Raw genomic sequence first — 18,379 nt, forward strand, 5'->3', positions numbered from 1 at the left:
CCCTTCTCCATCCTTGTCTCTTACCATTCGGCAGTCGAGACAAACAGTCAGTTGTTCAGCCATTATCTGCTGCTCACTCAAACCCCAGGTAAGACTTTCTGTGCAGCTTCGATCAACACCATAATGGTACTTATGTAGTAGATGAAATTGTAAATAACTTCTATGTTTGACATGCAACATATGGCATATCTATAATGTCTTGCAGGACTCTGTTTGGCATTTGACATCAAGAAAACTCAAGCAAGTGAGAGAGAACACATTTCGAGTCAGTTGTTTTGGACAAGAGAGAGAAAAAGCATCTAAAGGTCTGAGAGAAGAAGCACAAAACTGACAGCTGACCAAGAGTCTGAAAGCAACTGCCATGGGAAATGCCACCAGCAGCGCGATATCGAAGGAGATCCTGGAGGATCTCAAGCTCACCACCAGATTCACGGAGATGGAAATCTGCCAGTGGTATGAGAACTTTCAGAAGCAGTGTCCCACGGGGCGCATCTCGCCGGAGGAGTTTGAGGAAATCTACACCCGGTTCTTCCCCGAAACCGATGCCAAGTGCTACGCACGGCATGTGTTCCGCTCCTTCGACACCAACGACGACGGCACGTTAGACTTCAAGGAGTATATCATTGCCCTGCACATGACCTCCAGCGGGAAGACCACCAGGAAACTTGAGTGGGCCTTCTCTTTGTTCGACGTGGATAAAAACGGGTACATAAACAAGTCGGAGGTGAAGGAAATCTGCCAGGTGAGGTCAGCTTTAGAGAAGGGTCAATGTACTAGGAAGGCTGGCTTCACTTAGAGATGACCACTGTGTGTGCTTGGAGAAAACATGGCTCCCTGTTTACTTTTCTCTGAAACTGGTTATTAGACAATTCTCAAATTGTGAGTTCTATGCATATTAGCTGGCATTATGTAATCCAACTCAACAGTTTTGCATTAGTCTTGTGATTGTGAGACTTAAGGGATTAACATTTTGCATTATGTGGTTGTTAAATGTAAACTTTGAGCAGCTTAGGTTTTCTCGTTTTGCTTGTCTTCTGTTTGGTCCATCATAGCTGTTGTTGCCTACAAATGGAAATAATCAACCCTTGTCATGGCATGTAGGTCTGAGTCTTGATTGTCATTCCAATTAGCTTGTAATTTTGACCTCCTGATAATCTCTCTGATTATTGGTTTAGCCATCAGACAGTAGAGACAGTCAAACAGTAGCAAAGGGGGGTGTTTTCGAGCTCTACCTCTGATTGGGAGACCGTGAATCATCTTTGGTCTAATCTTTTACTTGACAGGTGTTGGACTCTGCTGCACCAAGCCAAATACCACACATTGTTTTCATAGCATCAGTCTGCATATTCTGTTTTAAGACAAATGATACAGATTTGTAAGAGGTTTAGGAAGATCAGCCGAGAATCCAGCTTGAATTGTAATGGGATTTATGTCCTGGCCAACTGGCTTCAGTCCAACAAAGAGTCATGTTTATGGTCACTATGTGAAATAGCTGCATTTTAAAAACTTTTGCAAGACTCAAAGAAACTTAAAGAAATTATTAACAAAACTAAGAAGCAACCTTGAACAACAGATTATTTTCAAGTCTGTCTTGAATAAAAAAAAAAAAAAAAAAACTTGTCTAGGAACAAAAACTATATGCCATTTTACAGACTATTTTCTTAAAAACCTGGTTTTAATTTGGATTTGAAATGAAAGACGAAACAAACGCCTCATCTGGGCAGAATAAATGACATAAACAGCAGACTTTATTTGAGCTTGATAAGCCGCTTTGGCACAGCTCCCTTCTATGTTTATAAATGACTGCATCCTCACAACCTTGTTATCTAGACGGAGATAACAAGATTATGAATAGATAGCCACGTCTAACTACACTATTTGCACTATGCAGACCACATGATAGGTGCAGCGAGACTGATGCAGTAAGAGAAAGAGTTGACTTCACGGTCCTTTGGTTGGCAGATTGAGTCTTGGCACTAATCCATGTTAATCTATGTGTCTTAAATGTTGGGAGATGAGAGCATCCTCTCTAAGTGGGACACACATTTAAAGACCTGAACCTGAAGTACACAGAGTTTTAGTCTTTTTCAGCCCCCTTCACTCTAAGTGGCTCATTGCAGATTGACTGGTTTGCACTCTTCAGTTGAGGACTTATCATTATTTTTGACATAAGCTGCAAATTTTTGTCTTCATATAGAATTTTTTTAATTTTACTTGAATCCTTCCAGAATATCTGCTGTAGGGGAAATTTGAAACCAAAGACTCAAACTCACCGCACAAACAAGCAACGTGGATTCATTTTGTTTTCTAAAGTGTTCACAACTCGACATGCATCGTTTTTCACTCATTTCTGTGATTTGTGCATGTTCAGTGCAGCTGAGGAGGAGTGCGGCGGTACTTTCATCCTGTTTTTCTTTTTCTCCCCCCAACCCCCGCCTCTCAGGCCATCTTTAAGCTGATCCCCGAGGAAGAGCAGAAGAAGCTCCCAGAGGATGAGAACACACCCGAGAAGAGAGCCAACAAGCTTTGGGCTTACTTTGACAAGAAAGACAATGGTGAGAGGCGTCACACGAACGCCACGTTCTTCCCCTGCAATGTTCAGCAAGGGCGTCACAGGGGCATTTTTATAAATAAAAATCTCCAAATTTTACTTTTACCTTCAGGTATTTTAGTTTATCTTTCACAGTTTTTGCTCCATATTCAAACACATTTGTAATATTTTATACATTGGGTTTGCTGTGGCATTAAATTAAAAATTGTCCTTCTAAAATAATTATGATTTTCTGTTTAAGTGAGGTTCAGTGACAAAGAGAAAATTTTACTTTGATTAACATTTTTCTCTAAAAACAAAAAAACTGAATTTCTGAATTGAACTAATAACTAACTGAACTGATTCTCGTAAAGTAATAAAAACTAAATATGCAAAATGTCTACTTGTGAGGATTTTGTAGAAAAACAAAAGAATTTAGCACTATCTTGTTTTGGTATAATTATTTTAAAAATTAAAATTTTATTTACCTTTAAAGTATTATCTTCAGTCATGTTTCCCCAAAATGTCTTAAATTAACAATAAATAATTAACAATCTCAAAAAAAGTTTTAAAATAGATTCATTGTAATTATTTTTTGATGTGAACTGTGTTTTAAAATTACATAAATATGTAATATTCAAAACTATATTAAGTTTTACACTTTTTTGGTGAAAGTAAATGCTCAGGAGGGTTGAAACCTGTTATATATTTCATCACATTTGGATTCTCACACATAACTCAGGCCCTTGCAGTGGGCCTGAGTTAAAAGTTTCTCTTAAACTAGATTATTTGACACATTTTTATAAAACAATTTGTCTTTTACATCACAGTTACAATTTTTGTAGTTGGACTGCTTTGAAACATCTTATGCTTAATAAGGCTTTGCTTCATACACACACACACACACACACACACACACACACATATATATATATATATATATATATATATATATATATATATATATATATATATATATATATATATATATATATATATATATATATATATATATATTCTGTGGTCTAAAGTATGGGGAAACAAACAAAACAAATAAGTCAAATATTTTGCATTTACAAAGCCTGTTTTAATATACTTGTAGATTACAATTTGTATGGCTATTCGTAGATGTAAAAGGCTTTACTGCACACAAAATCATGTTACAAATAAAAATATTTTTTTCTGGTTGTTAAAAATTTATTTTATGACTTACTTCAAACTTTAGTTAGTGGCTAATATTTGTACATTTACAACTAATACTTTTATATTCTGTGTTTTTTAATAATATATTTGTCATATCAAATATTTTGTTTTTTTATATAAAATCTTCTAGATTTAATTCCTAAAAAATATTTTTGCTCTTTATAAAGTAGATTTGATATGTGATTTATTTTTAAACTGAACATGATGTTTATTTTACCTTTTTTTTACATGTAACTAAGAGATATCTGTTTTAAGAATAAGAGCAGATTTACCTTTGCTCTTAAAACTTAGTCGCTTGAGTTGTCGAGTTATATGTATACAAAGTAAAACATGTTAAACCAAAAGTGATTTAAAATAATCATCCTGTTCAGCTTTCTCAAAGATTATTTTGCATAAAAAAATAAAATATTCTATAATTGAAAACATATACAGTTTTAGGAATACTTGATTTCTTAAATTGATGTAAAAAAAAAAAAAAAAACAACACCTTCAATTTATTATTTTAAATAAATGAAAATAACCTGACGTAGATCCACATGGAGAACATCCACACTTAAACCACAAGACCTTCATTATGTATGTAAAATCCCTTAGTCATGCAAACCTTAAGTGACACTATCATTGCATGCAACTGTCTCTCTGACAAATGCAAGAGATAAGAGCGGATTTATAGAGTCCTTATTCAACCTTCTCTGTGCTTCTCTTTCATTCCTCTGTTCACTGCTTTCTTCCACGTTCTTTTTTTCACTCCATCACAGAGCGACTGGCTGAAGGAGAGTTCATCAAGGGAGTGATTGAAAACGAGAATGCAATGCGTCTCATTCAGTACGAACCTCCGAAACAATGAAGTCCTTCCTACTTTTCCCTCTCTTCCTGTCTTTCACTCCGGAAGCTCCTCTACGTTTTCTCCTCCTCCCATCAGACGCTGTCGTTCACGTCACTCGTTCGTCTGTGTAAATACTAATTTCTGCTCCGTTGTAACTTTAAAGAAAGTTTTTGATTTTTTTGTTTTTTTTTGTTTTGTTTTTTTTGTTTTACTGTTTGTGAACAAATTTCAATATAACAGAACCTAGTAGAAGCAAGTTATGGAATGGTTCTTACAGTCCCCCAAAAACATCATAACTACATATAAACTAATGGAGTTAAAGTAGCAGTATGCATCGGTTATATTGTGCTACTGGTGAATTTTAAAAGTATTTAAAAAAAAATTGGTTCTGCAGAAAAACATGTTAGGAATTCAAAACCTAATTGTTAGTAGTTTTTTTTTACAGACTTGAAATATCTTGATTGAGATTTTAGCTCTTAAGTGTTGTACTTTATTCACTGAACAATAAATTAAAGGTTTTCTCATACATCTGTTGTTTGGAAATCAATTTATTTATCTGTTCCACTAATCTCCTTTTTGACCCAGAAACTTACTTTATATCATTATTCTTGTGGCTGACAAAAATGGCGCTTTAGTTTTTTTTTTTTTTTTTTTTTTTTTTTTTTTTTTTTTTTTTTTCTTTTTTTTTTTTTTCAATTGTATAATCCCCAACAGTAAATCCTGGATAATCTCAAAAGTGTAACCTACAGATATTGAAGGTAAATTTAGGCCATTTTATCTAGCTCTGTGAATTAATGCCTATATAATCTTTTGTTAAACTCAGTAAGTATTGCAAGCACGTGTATAAAACCTGGATTTAGTTGACGTTACGGTGAAGCTGGGGCCAGAGTGCATGCAGTCGGTCCCTTTTTGAAGAGTGTGCCAGAATTTCTTTCCAACTTTCAGTCTGACCCCCAACAACTGGCTCCTCTCTGTCCCCTCGGCATGTCTCTTCTCTGCTCCGTCCAACTCAGGATTAATGGTTTACACATAATCTTCTGTTCAACATGAGAGCAGACTTTTCCCAAAATCTCTGTAATCATTTTATCTCTGTGGATCTGTCTGCTCATCTTCACACAAAAACTGTATTTGGTGGCTCTTTTGGTTGAAGGTTCATCATTTAACATGGGTTTGTCATCAGATAAAGCAGACGCCTGAAAAGAAGAATCAAGTTTATATATAGAATATAAAATATTCTATATACTGTTGAGACAAAAGTGTGACATTAATTGCTGACTTGAAGGTATATAGTGGACCAAAAATCACCTAAATCTGCAAATATTTGAGTTCCTCTCTAAAATGCTTATAATCGCCTATTTTAATTGTTCAAACTCCAAATATTCCCAAGTATGCATTAAAACACACAGTCAGAACAATCTTGGCACTTTTACAAAAACCAATATTTTCAGTCTTCCATGTTTCCGCTCTTAGGAGTTCAGCCAATCAGCGACAAGGATTGACTACTTTGCAAACATCATCCAGTAGTGTGTCAGGTGGTACTGCGCCTAGGTGTTTTACCTTCCCAAGCTCTGTTTTTTAATATCTTTAATATCACGCAGCAAAAAGTTAATTCCACAAATAATTTTGAGCCACGTTCCACAAAATATTTGCCAATATGTGAATTTGCCAACACTGAGCTGCGAATGGATGGGTGTCCATTGTAACCAATAAAGTAAGGTAAACATTTTAGCATTTTTACATGTAGAAACATACATTTGCTTTGCCATCATCAGGCACAGAAACACATAACATGCAGATTTTCATGCGATGCATGCTTCGAAGTCTTCACGTCTTGATATGAGTTAACTGAGTGGGCGTCGTTTACAGCCTGTGAGACCCACTTGAGTCTTTTTTTGAATATGAAGAAACAATAGCTTAATATAATTAAAATGGGATATTTATGTCATTTTCCACTGCTTTCTTTTGTCAGCTGCTGCTTCTATTGCAGCATCCTTTCTTTGTTTATTAACCATCTTATTAAGCATCTCTGTGTCAAAACCTAAGAACTGGGAGAGGTCTGCTGCAACGATAGACCTTTTCAAACTCCAAATATACCTGAATCTTGGCAACAAGCAGTCAGATGCTACTTGCAGTCACACAGCAGACATCACAGGTTGATGCAGAGTGAAGGTTGGATGTTTCTCTCAGTGCAAGTCATAATGCAAGAAGCCTCCATTTTAAATCAGGTGGTGACTCGATTCATCACCCACTTTCCACCTCTGTTTAGCAATTTCATTGACCTTTGACTCATAAATGTGTTCCAAGGAATCAAAAGTCAAAGCAAACCAGCATCTCTGATCACTGCAACAATGCAGTGTTTTATTTTTTATTTTTTTCCCTTTTAGTTTATGTGAATAGCTGGCCCTCCTTAACAAGGTGAATCAATCCGGTCCAAGGCCACGCCCATCTGGTCCCTCTCACGCTCGCAGTCCTCACACCCCTCTGGGCCACAGCCTCCCACTAAAACCAGTGTCGGCACGTCCCCATTTCCCACTCCGACCACGCTGCCATTTGGGGCCCATGCCACGTCGATCATCCCATCCGGACAGTGCAGCAGGCCGCTGACGGAGTACAGCCCTCCTCCTGGAACCACCTCGTCATACGACGGGGCCCGAGCAGCGGCTCTTGCTTCGTCCAAGCGGAGTCTTTGCCTGCGGCGGATCTCAATGATGGTCTTGGTGTAGGAGTTGAGTGTGACGACAGCAGCCCCCATGCAGCAGCTAAAGGACACCCAGGCAAGACTGAAAAATACGATTCAAAGATAAGCGGCCAAAACCTCAGAGCACATAGATAACTGAGTTTGAATTCTGTTTTTGATTAGCAGCAACATACGCAAACGACCAGCCGTAATCCCAGGACTGAGGCCTCCAGTCTTTAGGGCCCACAATGACTGTCATCTGAAATACTGTGGTGAACATCATATGTGCTACCATCCCAAGAAGACCTACGCAGGAAGCAAACCAAAATGAAAAACTAGGACTGCCGTTCAAACACTAGAGTGCCCAGGGAAAAGGTGTGCAAAAAGCCTCCAAATAAATTCATGTTTAACTGCAGTAACGCAACCTCTCACTGAATTCAGGCAGTCATTTCATTGTTAACTTTGTGATACTCTTATCGTACATGTATGCCACTGCTGAAGGACTGATGCAACTGTAACTGAAATTTTGCAGCAACGACACGTTAATAACTTGATTTAATCTCACCTTCGCAGCTTGACCCACTTTGTAACTGAGTCAGCTAATAATTACTTGAGCACCTTGGAGCATTTTTATAGCTTTAAAATGTCTCTTCCAAGTGGCCTGAAGTTCGACAAAACAATAACATCATGACCAAAGTTTAGTACCCCATCCAGACACAGAAGAACACTGTAAAGTCTGCACTCTTAATCCCAAACGACCAATGTATTTAATCCAACAAAAGTGACAAAACCCACATCTCAAAGTGACACAACTTGATGGTAAACAAATTTCCTGTCTCCAGTAGGCCTTACATGGCAAATAGGAATCAATGTGACAACGGTTTTACTCTCATTTGACCAAAGCCCGTTGCACTAATTCAGTAGCTTTTATCAAACTCCAGTTGTGATAGTGTGATAATAGAGGCTTTTCCCTGTTATGTGTCCTAAATAATCAAGTTGGCATGTAGATAGTGTCCAGTGGTTAAGCAGATTTGGTGACTCTAAGATGGCAGTGATTTTCTAAAGTGGAGTTTTGCAGATTCTTTTACTTCCTTCCCCCTTAAATTTTTTGGAGCAGTGTACTTCGTTACCCAGGCTTGTTTGCCACAGTTGAAGTTGCTTCAGGTTTTCACATTATCATTTGGCATATATGAGTAAATATGGATAGGTAGCTATTCTCTTGTAACCATCTCATGCGTTTGTCAATTCCGGTGCTCAAGTGTTGCACTTCTCTGAAAGTTTCAGTGTGAGATTATCTTCCTGCGACAAAAGATGAATTTATTTCAAGAGTGTTTCCACATCTTTACCGGGGTCCAACACTTGAGGTTGGCGCTGTAATCCAAGCTGCACCCCCACCTGATAGCACAGTACAAATAGCTGCGAAGGCATTGATTTTTAGTGCGTGCATCTCTTTGTGGGAGCACATGACTTCCAGGCACATCAGTAAGAAGCCCATCCCCAGCAGGCCGATATATGTAAACTCAGAAATAACCGACAGCCAAAGCACACCTGCAACATGTGGGAACAGATGCAAAGAAGCATTAAATGAAACGGCATATATTGCATGAAATAAATTTCTATAACACCGCTCACCTTGTGTTTCGCCTGGAGTTAAGTCGATAAAGCTGCGACACACCTCTCCTGCCAACAGCATGTGCAGATTTAGATGATCATAAAGATCTTTAACAGCTAACACACCAGCTTCTCTCTACAAGATGAGCTAATATGATGGGGCCACAACGTGCATCTTGGTCTCACCATCATTCTGCTTTTCACAGCTTTCCCAGAAGCCTGTGTGGAAATATCTGAAGGCAAACTTGTCCTCCCCTGTCTCCCAGATGTAGTGTACAGCATTGGCCAGCTGTCTTTGTCTGATCTTGTCCAGCTCATCTCTTCTGGCTGGAGACAGTGTGCGGTTGAAAGGGTTTTGTGTGGGGCTCTCTGTGTGACAGGAGACAAATTAAGCTTTTTAGGTTTACTTTTCCACCTTGTTAGCATTCAGTCTTTGCACCTCATAAAGAATCTATCTTTCTAAGCTTTTATGTGCAGCACAGTAAAATAAAAGTCATATTATCTTGACCATACTCTACATTTGGACACATAAACAGCAAACTAATGGAGAAAAAAATGACATGCTAAAAAAGTCAAAACATTCATTCCTCAGCAAATACTTTTAAAATAAATTGAGCAACAACAGATTTTACTGAAATTTTACAGCTTTACTGCATATTTTACTTTTACTTAATGATTGCTTAAAATGATTACGAAGTATCGCTACTCTTGAATAAAATGTCTGGATACTCTGCCCACTCCGAGTACCTTCACTGAATGAAGAACAAGCAAAAATTAAATACAGACACTCCTATACTTTATGTTAAAGTGAGACTTCTTGTTTATACACAAACACTGAATGTTATTTTCTCTCTGCTGAGCCTTCTGGGACATTTGGAGATAGAACAAGAACAGTAAACACCTATAAAGTGTAAATAGTTTACTCTGTTCTGACATTTATTAATACATCCTACTTTGAGTATAAGTTTTATATTAAACAAATTTGATTTGCAAAAGTTTTTCTTCTGCTTGGATTTGTTATTTTGTAATGTGATGTTATGTTGTGTTATTTATTTGTAGCACCAAGGGACTTGAACTCCTTCGCTTAAGGCAGAGACCACAATCCAGAGGAAGAGGTTCACATGTTTGTAGCTAAGAACCATGACTTCTGACTAAAATAACTTTGTACTTTTTTCATGAACCACTCCAGTCCCCATTGAAGGACATGGCCTGAAGAACCAGCAAATAATCTGTTAGAAGCAAATGCAAGACTCCAAAGTTTTCAAACGAAGAAGGCCCCTCGTTACCAAAGAGGATTGGTAACGAGGGGCAGTTTGGTGGAGTCCACCTTGAATCAGGAACAAAATCAACCTTCTGATGGGGATGAGGACACAGCATGCTTATACTGTACATCCAGCTAGCTTTTAAAACAATCTTTGGTACCCAAAAATACCTCAAGGGACAGGGATACAAGGCCTCTAAAGATCTGCAAAAACAACCAAAGTCCCATGAAAACCAAAGGGTTTTCATGGGACTTTGTCCAAACAACACAGAATAACTCTGTCCAAACAACACAGAAACACCTAAAGACATAACAACTGTAACTTATCCGAGCATCCACATGAACAATAAAGTCACATTCATCCCTGTTAACGCGTACTTCAGTGGGCCATGTGCCTTTTCTGAAAAGAGGTTTTCATAACGGTGTGCGTCAATAAAAGCAGATCTCTCCACCAATAAAACATAAAACAAGTAGTGATCAAAGTAATCTCATTGTGGATCAAGCTTAACACAAACCGCTGAGATCAGGCCGGTATCATCGTGCCCTCAGTGGACAAGTAAATGTTTAGAAAGCGTCATCACAACCCAAAGACTTTTACTAAATCCCAATTAACCCTGCCCTGGAACTCACCTTCTGACAAAAGAGATTAAAACGAGAAAAAAGATTGTCTGTACAGGACCGATGTTCTATCCAGATTATTTCTAGGTACAGCTTGTTACGCAGAGGTGGTTTAAAGACAGAAAGATTCATCAAAAGTTCATCACCACTCAATAAACTAATCTGAAATTCAAGATGAGGGTTTTTGGTGAATAACTCCGGGTCAGGCATTTATGAAAAGCTTTCGGAGGATCTCATCTAACACAGATACTCAAACATGCACTGTACTTTCCCGAAGCTTTTTCATTGAATTTGAATCATGACTAAAGAGACATAAAAAAAATAATAATAATTATACTTTCATTTGTAATGTACTTCACATTGCAAAATCTCAAAGTGTTCAGTAATGGGAACAATAAAAAGATGGATGGATACATGGATGAATGATATTTTGAGCAAACAACAAGTCATAAAGTCAAAATTTAATTATATACTTGGTATGAATTTTACTACCAATACAACCTGTGTTTAATCAATCTATTCCTGTATTTATTGATCTGTGTTTGATTGTGTGTTTTGGGATATGTTGAGCTACACAAAAGTTCATTATATTTTGCACAAAATCATTTTTAGCTAATGAGATTAGACTTTGGTCAGTTCTGCCGTTTTGAGCTCCTTTCAGATCAGCTCGTTCTGAAAGGAACATCTGTCACTTTAAATCCAAATAGATTGCCGCTGGCCACGCCCCCTCCTCCCCAACTCAATGATTACGCTCACACGTGAAAATGGCTGCAAACAGATGTGCAACTATACGACAGTACATCTTTGAAAAGCAAAAGTAGAGCCTCCTGTGCAACCAACAAGAATGCAACAAACTTCTGAATGGTAAGTCAACAGCAGACCATGTGTCTTTTCCAGCAGCACACACAGAGGTAAAACCAGCTGACCAAACATGCTGGAGCGGCTTTGGTTGCTAGGTGACGGGCTGTAACTGAACAGTCGGGAGGTTTTTGAAACAGCTCATTTTCCAGACATCAAAAAACATTAACTTATTGCCAGAAAACAGCCGGATGGATTTTTTATTTCTTTCTTATGCTTGGGCTGTTTTTAGAAGCAGTTGAGACCCAAATGGAAGTAAAAAAAAAATAAAAACAAATTGCATAACAGATTCCCTTTAAACATTTAAACATAAATGTGAAGTGTTTTATGGACTAGAAAATAAATTAAAGGATTCATGAAATGTTAGTAGATCAGTTAATACATCTGTTTTCGTTGCTTTGTGTTAAAGTAGGAAAATTATGTAAAACTGTCACAAAGTTTTTCTTTTGCTTAAACATCTGCTAAAAACTGCCTGCATTCCTAAAATATCAATGAAAGCTGCGACACACATTAAATAACACAATAAAGCAATATGTGTAGCATCTATTACCTGTTGTGTAAGGCTCACTGTTGTTCTGACCACAGTTCTTCATCTTGACAGGCGACAGGCAGAGAGGCTTGACCACCTTGTGGGTGCCCTCACACCAGTAGGAGGTGCAGAGAGCCAGGATGGACAGGGCCAGAGCCAAAGAGGTTAACGTCAGGGAAAGCATGGATCGAGAGCGGCGGGACAGACGCTCGAGCATGGCCACGAGACGGAGGAGGGAGGCAGGGGGAGGCGGGACAGCGACAGGTGGACACAACACAGGGGAATTTAAGGCAAGTAGGAGAGGGGCAGTAACAGATCGGACAGGTCGGGGCGGATGCTTTGGTTTGGTTTTTAAGAGTTGATCTGCCAGCTTTAAGCAGGAAGCGATGATAAATCTGACCTCACAGATGAACAAACACAGCCAACGGAGCTAGATGGCAACATCTGTGATTTCAAAAAGGAGTCGGCAGCAGGATAAGATACTCTGAGGCTGATTCATATGTAAAGAAAGAGCAAGTTTTGACTGGTCTTCTTGGGAACTGAAATGTCCAGAAATCCCCTGACCTTAACTTCTGTCTGAGGTGGTATTAGATCAGTGACTGGGCAGCATCAGAAAGGCAAAGGGGACTTTAGTGTTATGTAATACATTCTACAAGCTAAGTAGGCTTCTTTATCTGTCAAGAAACATTAACAACATATGGCAACATTTATCCTTGATCAATGCTCTTTCAGCTCAACCCCCCCGCCCCCCCAAAAAAAGACTCCTTTACTTGTTTATGGGAAGATTTTACAAAGTGACTTGACTGTCAATAATATCATTATGCCTCCTATGGTGGCTCCAGCTGAACTTTTAGGACTAGACACCAGGGCACATTACAAAATATTTATTTTTTGTGACTCTATGGACGAGACACAGATTTAAACGCCTTTTTTCCCCCTCGAGATAATCTTGGGAAATCTGCTTTAATCTCTCTGTGTTAGTTGTATTTTAGTGTGACCATGTTGTGTCTCTAGCAGGGCCTCTCTGTCAGTCCACGGCCCCTGAAAGGAAAGAAAACGGTAAAAAAAAAAAAAAAAAAAAATTAAATTAAATTTAGCCCCGTTAAAAAAGAAGATCTCATGGACTGAAACACAGTCCAAGATGTGCAGTGGGGACACTTAGCAGCTACTAATGCTTTATTGTAGCAGTTGTAGTTCTGCTGTGCTCAGCTAAAATAAAACACTGCTTTAATAAATGCTACACAAGCCTTTTAAGTACTTTAAAACATTTATTGTGCCTTGCAGAAGTGTTTATATCCGTCACAGCTTCACATTTCATCACATAACACAGCTTTTATATGTCTTATTGGGATTTTATGTGATAATTGTGCCTGATTATGAAAGGAAAACACTATATATTATTCAAAATTATTTATAAATAAAATTTGAAATGCATATTTACTCTGACAGCGATTGCCGACAAGCTAAAATTCTGGGACAAAATTCTAAATATCTGTTTACAGATGCTTGAGATCCAATCTAGCTTGCGATATTTTTGCAGAGAGGCAGGCTACGATTTTCCTCTCTAACAGTGCAGAGCTTGTAGAGATCCACCAGAAAATACTTGTAGCTACAAGTATGGTCCTACGAATTAACTCGTGAGTATAGTGTGTCACACTTTTCAAATTTTTATATGTAAGAAGCTTTGAACACCAATGCATGGTCCATTTCACAATTATGCACTACTCTGGGTTTTTCACTTAAGATCCCAACAAAATATACAAAGGTTTGCAGCAAAATGTGAAAATGTTTCAGCAATATTAGTACCTGTCCAACTGGTAAGAGGCTATTTAAAAATAAAGTAATATACAAAATTGAATAAATGATTTGTCAGCAGGTCTCTGCAGAGCTGAACCCATTTGATTCATCTGTGCTGAAGCAAGGATCCATTTGAAAATTGCAGGTCAGTAGTTACCGAGGACTGGGCTTGGCCTCTCCTTTACTAGGACAGTTGACAAACTATAGGAGGTGCAGGTGGAGAAGCGATGCTTTTTTTAGTGGCTTGACTGAACGAAGAAATTAGCTTATGATAGGTAACAGCTTATGTCCTAAAAGCAAATCTTTTCTGTTCAAAAAAATGTTTCTCTTTTGTTTCTATAGTCATTTTAATTAAAATCAAGCATTCAAGTGGTTTATTTCCAGCTTTTTCTACCATTTAAAGTGAATAATTTTAAATCATTCATCTTAAGATTAGTGAGAAAAATAAATAGACATGGCTACTTGTCTTGATAAGACATCATAAAATGTATATTTACATTTATAACTGAATACAATTTGAGGAATTATGAGAACTCTACCAATAGGTGTAACTTTTTTTTTTTTAGAATGCATTAAGATGCTCCTTCTCCCACAAAAACAAAAAACAGTCTATAACAGTAATTTCTTAATGATTTAGTATATATTTTTCTAATGTTAAATGTACCTACCCCAAATCTTTTTTGCTTCTTGATACAAAATATCCTGTCATAAAAAAAAGAAAAAACTTAATCCATCACTTCTTGGACTCTTCTTGTTAAAGATTTCTTGATCAAAAAGCTCCTTAGGAACTTAAACTTAAATCCTCCATGGTGAATTGCCTCTGTAACACTCTTCATCTATCGCCTCAGTTATTGTCCCTCGCTGTTGCTTACCTCCCCGGCTCCACTCTCCTCTTCTGTAAAGCCTCCGGTCCAGCGGATGGACGTAGATGTGAACCGATGGAGAGATAGAGCATCTGCCTCCACGCCAATCACCAATCTACTCCCTTTCTCTAGAGTTTATGTCACATACGCACCCTGACTCACATAATCCCGCCGCATCCATCTGTTGCTGTGGTGCCTCCTCTCTTCATGTTGGTGTAATTTCAGAGGTGCTTCCTTTCTAAACATCTGTCACAACTCAGTCACCAGCCTGAGTTTCTGATTTACAGCACTGTGAAAAAGTTTGTCATCTTACAGATTCCTTCTCTTGATTTTTTGGTTTTGTTTGAAGGATGGCCTAAGTAACTACAGAAAGCAGTTTGCAAATGACTTTAATAGGGAAAATAATTAAGATAATTTACCCCCTAAGCCCAGTAACTAATTACTGGGCTTAGTAATTAGCCCTTGAACATTGACAATGTTCAAGTCAATGTTCAAGTCACCATTGACTTGAACATTTATTATAAACACCTGCAGTAAACAGTCCAGACTTAAGCTTTTCTAAAGCTTTTTTTCTTTTTTTAATCTTTCTGAATATGTCCCAAACTGCATGAAAAGAATCAGCATTTACTTCTGTTGGAAGAAAACAGAAACTAGGCCATAGAAAAATGTTTACAATTATTTATTTACAGTGTATTTACATACAAACTGAGACAGTAAATATCGAAAGAAGAAGTTAACCCCAGGCTTGAGATTTACAATAATGCAGAACTAGCTTCCCGTCGCTGCTGAAGCACTAGGAGAGACAGAGAAAAAGACAAATGCAAAATAAAATCAGTGATAGAGAATTAAAAAAAAAAAAAAACTATATGTCAATGAAAATGAAAAGAATCTCCATTTTCAAAAACTCTGAAGAATCTGAATTAATGAGATACAACAACATTTAATTTCCCTTTGGGAATAATAAAGTATTTTTGAATTTGAATTTTAATATCTGAGAGAAAAAGAACACGTTTAGCAGCTGAAAGGGAAAATCAACGCTCGTCTGTGTTTTTTTTTTCCTTTACTGTCACCTTCTGAAAGAACCGGCTGAGGATTTTAAGCTTTGGTCTATAAAGTTTCCCTCTTCATGCGCCCTCTGCTGGTCAACTCAGAAAAGTGGGATTCTGTCATTGTACTGATACTGAAGGGGCAAAAGAGGGAAATAAGCACTGCCTACAAAAGTTTCACCCACTTGGATGCTTTATCCTTTTTGTTACTTTGAGGAAATAAACCATGATCAACAAAATATAGCTTTTTTGACAAAAAAAACAAGCAAAAAAAAAACAAACATTAATGTCAAAGTGAAAAGAGTTCCAGCAAAATTGAGTGTATAAATATGTTGTGTAAATTCTTTGTAAAAAAAAAATGTAAATAAATAAATAAAAATTTGTGAAAATATTAAAAAAGTAAAACATCCATGGGGGTAATTTATTTTTTAAGCTGAAACCTATTTTTTTATGTTTTTGCCTCCATTATTCAGTTTTGTACCACACAGTATCATGGCTACAGTATTAGGGTCATTGTACATTAAAAAAAGTGATCAGACGAGTCAATTTTTTCCAAACTATATTAATTTCACCCTTTCAAATGTCTGACTTTACAATGTCAGAGAATATCTTTGTCTTAATACAGTTAATTTATGCCTTTTTCAAGGAAAACTATCATTTCATGGAAACTTGAGACTTGGCATCAGAAAATATATATATTTTTTCTTATAAATATGTTAATATGGAAATTCTGTCAAAAATGTACTTCTTCGTGGCTACATTATTTTTTTCCCTGATATACAATGGCCACAATATTCCGTCATAGTTTCCTCCCTGCAGCCAGACCACAACTCCAATAAAAATCAGGAAGTACTGCATCTATAAATCATTTTAATTTTTTTCTCTCTGGAATCCCACTCTGCAAAAATTGCAATATTTTCTAGAATATCCTAATGGTAAATCAGAATATTACTAAACACTTTAAATAAACAGGAGAAATAAAAATGCTTCTGCTGAGGTACCGTTTGTGTTTATATATTGTAATGTTCTATAGAAAAAGAATACATAAATTAGGTGCATGTATTCTGCTTTAAAAACAAAATATGTTTAAACACTAAAAATACCACAATAATGTATTATAAGTGTTTATAAACTCACATCAAAGAGGACTCCCACTTCCTGATCTGGCGATGGTGCAAATGACTGATGAACATATATGAACTGAAAAAAAAGCAAACAGCCTGAGTGAGGACTTCACAGAGCAGAAGAAGTCAATTTCTTACATATTTTTTTCCGAATATACTACGGAAAGTTCATCCTCACCAGTTGTTCATTGGCATCAAGTTTGAGGAAGCGAGAAATGAATTGAGCGAGGGACTGTACCGTCCTCCCCCTGTCCACTGCCCACTTCTTTGTTTTCATTATAGGAGTGTCTCCCACAGCCTTCAACAGCACATCAACTGTAAAAGTAGAAAGAAAAAAACATCTAAGGAAACCAGTTTCTGTTGCAACACAGTGTTTACGAGAAATGTATGACAGGGAAAAGCAGGAAACACCCCTGCAAGGTCAGTAATGTTTAGGGGCCGATGTCAACTTGCATCCCTCCTCCAACACACCTGAATGAAAAAAAAAAGTTTGTTACTAGGTCTCTGCAGGGCTGAATGGCTGCTGGTGAATGAACTTAGCCATTTGATTCAGGGTTACTGGAGCAGAGATGCATCTAAAAGTTGCAGGACGTCAACTCTCTGGACTTGGCCACCCCTGCTGCAGACACTCAGATCTTTACTACGTATCAGGGGTGCCCAAAGTCGGTCCTCAAGGGCCGGCATCTTGCATGTTTTAGTTCTCTCCCTGGTGGTAGAAACAACCTTCTCAGCATGTCAATCTTCTTCTTAGGCCTTCTAATAAGCCATCATTAGATCCAGATGCGTTAAACCGGGGAGAGAACTAAAACATACAGGATGCCGGCCCTCGATTGTCTACTTTGGGCACCACCGCTATATATAATGTCTTTTTTTAAAAATACTTAATTGCGAAATGGATTGAAATTAGACGAAGCCACCCCGAACAGGACGTTTTTAATATTATTTTACAAATTATGACATTACGTACATACAGGAAATGTTAAGATTATATAAAATGCCATAAACTACACTGGAGGCATACAAAGAAATACAAATCCAAAGTTATATTTACAGAATACGAACAAGTAAATGCTGTGCCTTTACTAGCATTAACATTAGCTTTCCACCGCAACTAAAATTATCACGTGTTTAAAATATCGCAGCTCATTGGCTGAACAGCAAAATGCATTCTTCCTATTGGTTGAAACTTCTGTCAATTATCATCTACGTCATCCACTCGAAAAACACTTCCGTTAGCATTAGCAAGACATCAAAAACATAAAAGCACTTGTTTGTAACTCGCGTCAAATCTGTTCGGCATTCTTACTTTTTTTCTTCTCTTCACTGGTCGCGGAGTTTTCTGACGGTGAATGTAGTTCTTCTTTCTGTGTTTCTGTTGGAGACTCAGCATTGTCGGACATCTTTAGCTGAGAACTGTACTATGGTTTCACTCAGCT

At 37.4% G+C, this 18,379-nt stretch overlaps 3 protein-coding genes across 3 annotated transcripts; 1 reads left to right on the forward strand and 2 right to left on the reverse strand.

The window, feature by feature from the left end:
- The first annotated feature begins 339 nt into the window (after nt 1-339).
- rcvrn2 (recoverin 2) lies at nt 340-5,087 on the forward strand. Its single transcript, XM_015049826.1, has 3 exons — nt 340-742; nt 2,444-2,555; nt 4,492-5,087. Exons 1-3 carry the CDS (start codon nt 362-364, stop codon nt 4,578-4,580), a joined length of 582 nt encoding a protein of 193 aa, XP_014905312.1. The 5' UTR covers nt 340-361; the 3' UTR covers nt 4,581-5,087.
- Nucleotides 5,088-5,756: 669 nt separating this feature from the next.
- LOC106958086 (germ cell-specific gene 1-like protein) lies at nt 5,757-12,454 on the reverse strand. The gene is made up of 6 exons (XM_015049824.1): nt 12,135-12,454; nt 9,034-9,216; nt 8,869-8,916; nt 8,632-8,784; nt 7,431-7,542; nt 5,757-7,339 (listed from the first exon to the last, which is right to left on the reverse strand). Exons 1-6 carry the CDS (start codon nt 12,328-12,330, stop codon nt 6,967-6,969), a joined length of 1,065 nt encoding a protein of 354 aa, XP_014905310.1. The 5' UTR covers nt 12,331-12,454; the 3' UTR covers nt 5,757-6,966.
- Nucleotides 12,455-15,436: 2,982 nt separating this feature from the next.
- Nucleotides 15,437-18,366, reverse strand: atg12 (ATG12 autophagy related 12 homolog (S. cerevisiae)). Its single transcript, XM_015049812.1, has 4 exons — nt 18,250-18,366; nt 17,122-17,258; nt 16,957-17,019; nt 15,437-15,566 (listed from the first exon to the last, which is right to left on the reverse strand). The coding sequence occupies exons 1-4, from the start codon at nt 18,341-18,343 to the stop codon at nt 15,507-15,509; spliced, it is 354 nt and encodes a 117-aa protein (XP_014905298.1). The 5' UTR covers nt 18,344-18,366; the 3' UTR covers nt 15,437-15,506.
- Nucleotides 18,367-18,379: the final 13 nt, after the last annotated feature.

The sequence above is a fragment of the Poecilia latipinna genome, unplaced genomic scaffold, assembly GCF_001443285.1.
Source record: "Poecilia latipinna isolate Pla-1442-1.1 unplaced genomic scaffold, P_latipinna-1.0 Scaffold960, whole genome shotgun sequence".
Classification (NCBI taxonomy): domain Eukaryota; kingdom Metazoa; phylum Chordata; class Actinopteri; order Cyprinodontiformes; family Poeciliidae; genus Poecilia; species Poecilia latipinna.

Coding starts and splice junctions, on each gene's coding strand:
- rcvrn2 (XM_015049826.1), top strand. CDS start 362: ATGGGAAATGCCACCAGCAGCGCGATATCGAAGGAGATCCTGGAGGAT. Junction 743..2,443: donor AGGTGAAGGAAATCTGCCAG/GTGAGGTCAGCT, acceptor CCCGCCTCTCAG/GCCATCTTTAAGCTGATCCC. Junction 2,556..4,491: donor CTTTGACAAGAAAGACAATG/GTGAGAGGCGTC, acceptor ACTCCATCACAG/AGCGACTGGCTGAAGGAGAG.
- LOC106958086 (XM_015049824.1), bottom strand. CDS start 12,330: ATGCTCGAGCGTCTGTCCCGCCGCTCTCGATCCATGCTTTCCCTGACG. Junction 8,785..8,868: donor AACTCCAGGCGAAACACAAG/GTGAGCGGTGTT, acceptor CACATGTTGCAG/GTGTGCTTTGGCTGTCGGTT. Junction 7,543..8,631: donor TATTTGTACTGTGCTATCAG/GTGGGGGTGCAG, acceptor CTTCCTGCGTAG/GTCTTCTTGGGATGGTAGCA.
- atg12 (XM_015049812.1), bottom strand. CDS start 18,343: ATGTCCGACAATGCTGAGTCTCCAACAGAAACACAGAAAGAAGAACTA. Junction 17,259..18,249: donor CAGTGAAGAGAAGAAAAAAA/GTAAGAATGCCG, acceptor CTACTTTTACAG/TTGATGTGCTGTTGAAGGCT. Junction 17,020..17,121: donor TTGATGCCAATGAACAACTG/GTGAGGATGAAC, acceptor CTTTTTTTTCAG/TTCATATATGTTCATCAGTC.